Source organism: Microtus oregoni, unplaced genomic scaffold (assembly GCF_018167655.1).
Source record: "Microtus oregoni isolate MIOR12 unplaced genomic scaffold, Mior012 000046F_ref0000063, whole genome shotgun sequence".
In the NCBI taxonomy this organism is placed as follows: Eukaryota; Metazoa; Chordata; class Mammalia; order Rodentia; family Cricetidae; genus Microtus; species Microtus oregoni.
Window position 1 is genome coordinate 3,293,957 of NW_024543220.1, and position 9,425 is coordinate 3,303,381.

The 9,425-nt window shown below is 47.1% G+C and overlaps 1 gene segment (V, D, J or C); it reads left to right on the top strand.

The window, feature by feature from the left end:
* Positions 1-78: 78 nt before the first annotated feature.
* Positions 79-8,680, top strand: LOC121435673. The segment is given in 6 exon segments: positions 79-94; positions 3,292-3,465; positions 7,055-7,432; positions 7,938-7,955; positions 8,086-8,192; positions 8,466-8,680. Coding segments are annotated over 6 exon segments (714 nt in total).
* The last annotated feature ends 745 nt before the right edge of the window (positions 8,681-9,425 follow it).

Genomic DNA, 9,425 nt, shown 5'->3' on the forward strand with positions numbered 1-9,425 from the left:
GCGTGTAGATGTTTTTATTTCTTGTCTCTCTTTGTACTCCCTGATCAATCATGAAAGACGAGATATTCAAAACAAAAAATGGTGGCCAGTTCAGGTAAGAAAAGTGAGGGCCCCAACCCTGAGAGTAATAGAAGAGGCTAATGGGAGGTGATGGAAAATAGAAATTCTCAAGAGAGAGGGACAGGAGTTCTGAGTTCAGGAAATTTCTGACTGTCAAAAGGGCACTCTGGGGAGAAGTCATAGGTTACACAAATGTATCCCTCTGCAACTGGTCATGTCCTGGTGACTAACAAGGCTTGGTTCCCTGTGTCACCAATCTTCCTTTCAGCCTCTCAATGAACACAAGTGTTTGTTCACCAAGCCATGCTCCCAGCTGATCACATTATCATGCACTGTCTTGGAAAATTATATTTCAGTGGGAAAGGTGTCTTCTTTTCAAGATATGAATCTGTTGGTAAATTTTTAGCTAGTGAAATCGAGGGATTTAAACAACATCCCATGGTTGTGCCTAGAAGTCCAAATAATGCAGCTTCTTATCAAAAGCAAGCCTTATTTCTTCATCTAGAAAACCTTCAAGGGTTGTGGTGGCGCACGCCTTTAATCCCAGCACTCAGGAGGCAGAGGCAGGCAGGTGGATCTCTGTGAGTTCGAGACCAGCCTAATCTACAAGAGCTAGTTCTAGGATGGGCTCCAAAGCTGCAAAGAAATTCTGTTTTGGGGGAAAAAAAGGAAGGAAAACATTCACAAGCTCCCTGTGTTCTCGTTGTTCCCGTGGCGGGAGCAGTAGTCATGTCTCCATGGTGGGGTAGTTGTCATCCTCAAGATGGCATAAAGAACTGATGATTCACTTTACCTCATAACCGTACATACCCCACTCTTCTCATACTCCCATTCCATTCTGCATGTTCTCCTGCTAACCCCACCTGGAACATTGTGGTGCCCCTCCTCCCTCAGTAAACCCTATTTGGCTTTAAGCATTGACTTCAGTGTCTTCCTGGAGCCTTCCCTAGCATCTGTTGCTCACTCTTTGCTTCTAGCTCCCTAAGTTACAACCTATATTTTGTTGTCTAGCACCTTGTAAAGACCTCCTTCACGACTCTTACCATACTCAATGGACACTGTTTCTTACCTGACAACTCCCATGTAACTGGTGGTTCCTTCATAACTAGTATATTATTTTTATAATACCCTGGAATTTTGTTTCAGGATAGACACTTGGTAGTAATTATTTAATAATCCTGGGAATGAAGAGGGAAATAATAAAAGTGACCCTATATTAGACACAGTCACCTCAGTAGGGCCCTCTCAGAACAGTCATCTACATTTCTACACATTCTTCCCCCTCTATTGCATATGATTTCAGAGTTTAATCTATGCAAACATGCATGTCTAGCTACATACAGACACATACAGTTACATGTGTGTTCACATTACCCGCTCACTAAACAAATATAACTGTAATGTGTTACTTTTGAAAACCCAGGGAGCAGAGCTAACTAAACCAGTCCCCAAGAAATCCATTTCTCCATAAAGGGACTAAGTCATGAAGAAAAAGCAGAACTAAAAGCTGTGGCTTTGAAGTTGCTGTGTGAACTGTCTGACAAACTGCCGATAGAAAATCAGACAAAGGCATGAGAATATGCACTCTGTGCACTCTATGGAATGGTCCTGCTGACCGGAGACAGCAGAAAAATCACACACAATATAGCTGCATGTTTCACAGTCTAGCCATTTATTGGATGCAAGAGTCAGAGACAGGAATAATCAAAATCAAGGCTGAGAAATCATACCAGAACATGCCACTCTGAGAATGGACGCATCTCCTGGCAAACAGCATGGGACCTCACACATATGTGCCTGCTAAATATTTGAGGAATAAGTGAGTGAACTTCCTCCATTAAGCAATAGCAATGACTGATGGAAGTTTCAGAGCTACTTGTCTCTGGGTTCTAAGATGTATCAACTGCTCTGGAGATTCTCTTGTTGGGGCCCTTCAGCTTCACTCCTCCCACCGACCTCACTATAAATGCCAGCCTGAGCAGGTGGGCACTGTGAGTCAAAGAGGGGAGACCCAGTGACATAGATAGTCTCCCAGAGTGAGAGCACCATCAGAACAGGGGTCCCTGCCCCCATCAACAGCACCACCATTAGTAACAAGATCTTCTCCAAGCTCCTCCTTTCTCTTTAAATTTGCCCAGCTTTAGCCTTTTCCCAGCCCCTCTCAGTCTGGCTAACCTCTCTAACACCTGGGCTTCCTGCCCCTGCCTGAGGCAGGAAAGGCACTAGGGGAGGGCATCCGTGGGGGTGAAACATTTTTGTATCATGGTGTAACATTGTGGGGACTGGGGGGGGGGCACAATGATTCAAATAGAGGAGGCGCTTTTACAAAAAGCTCTACCCTTGAGAACATCAACGTTCAGCCCAAGGAATGCATTTGTCATGTGAGGAAGGGGTCTATGTGGGTGATCTTATAAGGTCTTACAATATTTATGCATCCCCTTTTCCTAGACAGTTTCCCATGAATGTGAAAGCCTATCTAGAGAGTAGGATCACTGTTTAGCCCCTTTCATAAGGCTTACCCTTGGCAAAATATCTATCTGTACATGAGCGCTAAGTTAAGAACTCATTAAAAATATTAAGTAAATAAATAAATGCATTGTGGGAAAGGTGTAACAAGTCTTTTCTGGTCAGAGGCTACCCAACCCCACGAGGAAGCCTTCAGATTTCAAGTTCACTGTGTCAATTCCCCGAGTGAATTAGATGGATATTAATTCCCAAGCCAAATGTTGTATCTCCTCTTCAAACTGAAGTTTGCCTTCAATTTGAAGGAGTCCAGGTTGCTTTACCAGTTCTGGAGGTAAATGGGGAAAGTGGGTAACCCTGAGTCTATGCTAAGGAAGGTGAAGAAAGAGGAAGAATTCTTGGCAGCCCTTTTCTGCTGTGTTCCTATGCTGAGCAGCACTTCGGACCAGGCACAAGACTCACGGTGCTAGGTAAGAAGGTAGTGGCCACACAGGTGGGAGGGAAGGCAGCATAATAGCCAGAGAGACCCCTGGAGCCAGAAAGCCATAGCAGAACAAACACTGAGCCATCCGAGGCCCTGCATCAGGATGGACAGGGTTTGTGCCAGTAACCCCAGAGCTGTGCAAACACCGGGCAGCAGTACTTTGGAGAAGGCTCCAAGCTGATAGTGCTGGGTAAGCAGGGCAGCTGGGAAGGGACTGTGGGAGGTAAGATGGACAGAGTAGAACAGCTGCTCAGCTTCCTTTTCACCTGAGCTGACCTGTCTAGGTGGAAGGATTTCTGGAGTAGATGCTGGGATCAAGAGGGCACTTGTGATTGATGGGGCTCTGAGCAAGGGTTGGGATAGCAGGAGTGGGCAACAGCGGGTTCTTGTCCTGAGCCTGGAGGCTGTGAGCACAGACACTCAGTATTTTGGCCCAGGAACCAGACTGACCGTGCTGGGTAAGTTTGGAGCTAGTGATGGGGGTGGGAAGATGGGGAATGTCTCCTTACCGGGATTCCCAAGTAACAATAGCCAGAGCTAGTTTTTGTGCTGTACCAAGGGGCTGTGAGCCAAAACACCCAGTATTTCGGTGCAGGCACCCGACTGTCAGTCCTAGGTGAGTTGGGGTGTTTTTGTGCTGGGCTCTGGTGCTGTGAACAGAGAGACCCAGTACTTTGGGCCAGGCACGCGTCTCCTCGTGCTAGGTGAGCTGGGGCCCCACTCGCGGTGCCGGCGGGCTGGGGTTGCAGTGGGCGCGGGTGCCTTGGCAGGGTTTTCTCTGCGAGTCCCCGGGTTGTGCTTCTCAGTCTTTGGCTTGACTTTCGGAACTGGCAGCCAGTTGACAATGCTAGGTGAGCTATTTGGCAACTGCAGCAGTGAGCCTCGGGGCAGCTGGCTTCTTTGCACAGGGTTCCCAGGCCCTGTGGGAGGCCAAGTAGCAGGGAGAATGTCCGGAATCTGGGTACTAGCTCACTGCACTGTAGGGGTTTGAGTGTGGGGCTGCGCCTCTGTGCTCGTATGAGCAGTATTTCGGTCCAGGCACCCGGCTCACGGTCTTAGGTAAGCATCCTGCGCGCGCGGGCTCCCAGCCTTTGTTCCCGGGTCCCTGGGTGAATCTGGTGTTGACCGGGGTTAGGGCTCTCTGGGGAGTCTACAATAGGATACAGCTCTCAACTTCACAGCTTCTGGGAGGGCTGCGGGGCAGCTTATCAGGTGCTAAGCATTGCTCTCTAGCAAGCCAGGACAGAGTCGGTTTAGTTCTCTTTTCTCTGAGGTTTGACCGTACTGGCTGGGCGGTGAAGAAAAGGATTTATCTAGGACTCTGGAACAAACTTGTTTTTGATAAGCTAAGAGGAGAGTAAAGAGCTAAAGGGCAGATAGAGGGAGCGGGGGTCCCAGAGTTGGTACCGGGGACCTCTAGACTGGTCTCATCAGCAAAAGTCATTCGAATGAGGGTCTTTTGAAAGGGGGAGAATGTGCCAGGCAAGAAACCAAGGATAGGCAGATAAACATAAACTGGAACAGAAGAATCCAAAGCCTGGTAGTGTTGAGGTGCTATTGATTGTTTTTTCTTTCCTGAACAGTTAAGAACAGATCTTTAATTTTTAAACTCCATCACTGTTTTCCCTTTAACTTTGAGATCCCTTGAAGCAGGGATGGAATCTTAGCTAGCGTCCACACCTTCTCATGGCTAGTCAGTCCCAAGTCAGGGGGATCTTATTCACTGGGGTCTATTTATCCTCAAAGCATTTCCCTGAATCCTGACCTAAAATCTTTAGTGAGCACATCATTCATTTTAGGCTAGACAGATGTGAAGGGAGTGTGTTGCTCACAAACACACTTTAAAGTTCAAATATTATCCTGGAAGATGAGGGAAAAAATGCTTGAACAACCTTACGATCTCAGTACAAGAATGGACCATTAACCATTACCTGGCAATGGGGACCAAAGCTGTAGAAGAGAAATAACTCACAGCCTGGAAGTGTGGACCTGCATTATTGGATAACCATAGCAACAGTGGACAGCATTTGTGGTTGGAACACTAAGCTGGATCCAAGGGAACTCAGCCATGTGAAAGTGTGCCTAAAGGATATGCTGGTTTCCTGTGATCAGGTGGGATAGAGAAAGAGTCAGATGTCATAACCAGATGAGGCTGAATTCAATCCTGGCTCTGGTGACAGGGTAAGCTTAGGTGAGTTGATGTGTGAACCTCTCCTGTAGATACAGATGTTATGGTGGTTTAAAAAGGGGGAAGAAGAATTTTATAATTTTACCCTCAGCCATTCAAATCAAAGCACATACCAGCAGCAGCTTACTATAACACACTTCCCCTTCATCTCCCAAGAATCCTCAGGGACTCACACACAGGGATGTACATAGGTACCCCAGGCTCCCTATGGAGTGATGCATGCAATACCTCAGAGTAAAGTTCGTATCTGCCTCTATTTGTCCTGGCTTTGGTGTAGACTAACAGGGCAGAGAACGATAAGCCTGACTCCGATTTTCACAGCAGGGGCTAGATGATTACTGAGTGAGGCGGTCAGAGGAGTGCATTCCATTGTTCCCACAGAAGGCTGGACGACTCTCAATGACATGATCTCTGATACACAGGGAGGTTAGTCAGACCCTAAGCAGAAGAACTGAGAGCACCAAGGACCACAGAGAGAAGTAAGAATATTATTTTTCCCTGGAGGTTCAGCCCATAAAGTCCTAGGTACATTGCTAAATAGAAAATGGGGCATCAGGGGAAGAGGCTGAGCAGATGCAGAGGTAGCGAGGATGCTTTCAAGCTTAGCCCAAAAGGAAAATGTGGCCACGTGTGCTGGCTCACATCTGCAATCCCAACACTGGGGAGACCGAGGTAAGTGGAACGGCATGAATGTGCGGCCAACCCTGGCTACACAGTGAGGTCAAGCACGGTATGGGTCACAGACCCTGTCAAAAAAGAGAAGGAAAGAAGGAAGGAAGGAAGAAACGAAGAAAGAAAAAAATTGAAAAGAAAAATGTGCAGACTTCTACTAAAAACAGATGGCTGCAGAGTTGAAAACCAAGCACTATGAGCCTGTGATCTTGTATGCAAGTTGTGCAGGTGGGATGCCAATGTCATGAGCCCTGTAATGAGGTGATAACTGTAGAAATATAAAACAGGGTCAGATAAAGTTTCTCCGTTATTCAGAAGACTTTGGTTTGCTGAAACAAAATATCTATCTCTTCGTCTTCACCAAATTGCTTGGAAACCAAGAATAGTCAGAAAAATACAAAGAGCTGAGATGGTGTTTGAAGGCAGAGAAGTTGACAGGTTTATTTCACACACCACAAAATTCAGTAAACATTCCATCCTCCTGAACACACTGCAGACCAAGGTCGCTTCACGTGCCAAGTATGAAAATAGGCCGTCTATAGATCAGGGCCCGAGGGTAGCTTCCTTATGCCAAATATCTATCTCATCCTCAATTATCCTCCATTCTTTCTGCCCCTTAGCTTCAGATACAGAGAGCCCAGCTATGACAGGATATTCTGAATCCTTCCGTCAGTTCTGGAAGTCAGTGCTGCACAGCATCCCACTCTGCAAGCAGAAAACAAAGCAAACCACGGTGCAGAGCCATTATAGAGAGTCTCCCAAGGTCACACGAGCATGGAAGGTCATTGCTGAGACTCAGTTTCTGCAATTCTAATTTCTGTGGCAGGCCCCTGTGATCTTGTATACAAGCATATGATGATTAGAAGTAACCTTTTCTTGGTGGAAAATAATTAAAACAATGTCAATAGAGGGACACTGAGTAGTGTGTTGAACAGGACCATTTATAGTCTCGCCTTATGCGAATGGAAGGACAGGGAACATTGATGTCCACTAGATAAATACAAATAGCAGGTGAAGGAAAAAAGAAATGGAACAGCGATTGCAAAGCAAATGGGCCCCGCTGCAGCATGCTTGCTTTTTTAGAAACCCTCTTATCCCTTGAGTTCTGCTTCTCAGATACAGACAGCCTCTAGCAGATCCAGACAGCAATCAGCAAAATGCCAATCCCATCCCTCTTTACTTTCCAGAGGATTTTAGCAAGGTGAGTCTGCCCAAGGTCACCTTGTTTGAGCCATCAGAAGCAGAGATCGTCGACAAACAAATGGCCACCCTTGTGTGCCTGGCCAGGGGCTTCTACCCTGACCACGTGGAACTGAGCTGGTGGGTGAATGGCAAGGAGGTCCACAGTGGAGTCAGCACAGACCCTCAGCCCTACCTGGAGAAGAATAACCTCACCTACTGCCTGAGCAGCCGCCTGAGGGTCTCTGCGACCTTCTGGCACAATCCTCGCAACCACTTCCTCTGCCAAGTCCAGTTCTATGGGCTTACAGATGAAGACGAGTGGACCGAGTCCTCGCCCAAGCCTGTCACCCAGAACATCAGTGCAGAGGCCTGGGGCAGTGCAGGTACGTGGGACCTTGGGTCCAGTACCTCAGAAAAATGGCAAGATCCATGTAGAAGCAAAGAATAGAGCCAGGAGAAAGCCAGGGTGCTGGAAGGGTCGATCAGGGCATGGTGTTAGAAAACCTTAGTATTTACTTCCTCCCACAGAGTACTTAAACTTAATGGGGCCACTCAGGCCCTTTGGATCCGCAGTTCTTTAGTGCCTCTGAGCTGTGCTGGTGGGTTTCTTTACACCTACAGTGCAACTCAGCATCTACTAGCTGTGTCTCAGCCCCATCATTGGTCCTAGATTTTTAAGTTCACAGTGGCAGTGTCTTGTACTTGTTATTCAGTATAAGAATAGCAGTGTGCAGGGGTGCTGATACCATCTGACCTGCACGTGATTGTGGTTTTCGAGTCCAACTTTACATTTTGTTGTTTAGGGCACAATATTCCAAAAGTGGCATTCTCTAACCAGTATTTTCTCCACCACCACCCCCCCCCCCCGCCCCCCGCTTCTGTTTTCAGACTGTGGCATCACCTCAGGTGAGTAAGCCTTTCTCTAATTCTTCCATGGTCTGGACTCTGGGAAGCCAAGAACCTCTAGATGTCAAGGACGAGGGTTTCCAGCACTGTCTTCTCACAGCCACTACCCATTCTCCTTTCCTGTCAACAGTGTCCTATCATCAAGGGGTCCTGTCTGCCACCATCCTCTATGAGATCCTTCTGGGGAAGGCTGCCTTGTACGCTGTGTTGGTCAGTGCCCTGGTGCTGATGGCTGTGGTAAGGATGGCAGGACGGGACAAGCAGCTGAAGGGAGGGTATAGACTACTGAACGTGGAATGGAAGGGCATCTCAGAGGAGAACCCATTATATCCCGTCATCTCAAAAGAACCTTAAGAGATACAGACCAAAGAGAAATTGCGGGAAAGGTTACCTATGCCCTCCTGGAGGATGAGGAGCTCTCTTCAAAATCTTACTCAGGACCCAACTGACCTGTCCTCCTCCCCCTCCTCCATGGTTTCTGGAGCTCTAACAATGTCCTTCCCTCCTCAGGTTAAGAAAAAGAATTCCTGAGTCTGGCTCTTGTGCATGCTGGGTTGCTCTCCATCCTGATCCTGGATCCTTCTGCACCTTCTCCAATCCCTCTTCCTATGGAGTTATTCTTTCTTCGCAGCATGCTTCCCCCTCCATGAATATCTGTCCTTCCTAGCCACTTCCCAAAGACTGATCTCCTGACTCTGAAACAGACTAAGGCAATAAAAGTGTTGACTGGACCTGGCTGTGTCTCAACAGTATCTTTGGGGGCCCTGCTGTTACACTTTAACGGGTATGAAAACACAAAGAGTGGCAAATCTGTTTCCTTTCCAAAATGCTTCTTTTCTTCCCTCACCAGCCGCCACCCTCAGCACCAGGTATTGTACTCCAAATCCTCCTTTCTGAGTCATTTCCTCTGAAAGGCAAGGAGTCCACTCTGGAACACCAGCAGGATAAGGACAGAGAAAAAAAAAAACAACTACCGCTAACAATAACCTCGCCCAGCACAGGGCAGAGGCTAAACAGACCTATAGATTACAGAGTCCAGTGTCTTTTGTTACATCTTTGAGTTTTATCTCTGCTTGTCCTTAATACCTCTGGCTTATCTTGTTTGAAAGTTTTAACTTAAGATCTGTGAACCTCTCTATGTCTAGCCTGGGGTCTTAGAAAAGGCAATGAGAGTAGAAAAACTGACGTATGAAGTCTAGGAGCAGTGGTCTCTCCAGGACCATGGCACACAGGTTCAGATTCTGGGTGGGGGCCCTGCAGAGGCTAAAGTATTGCACGTGAAGTGTAAACCCTTCCAACATGTAAATTTTCCTGTCAAATTGAAACCAGATCACTTTGGGCTGAGGGTGTTGGGTGCAGCTTCTCAGACAGAGACAGTTTACCTTGGAAGTGCAAACAATGTGGTTTAATCAATATAATAGAAAAGTATGCTTGGCAGAGATTAGATAATACATAGCATAGAAGAAAGAC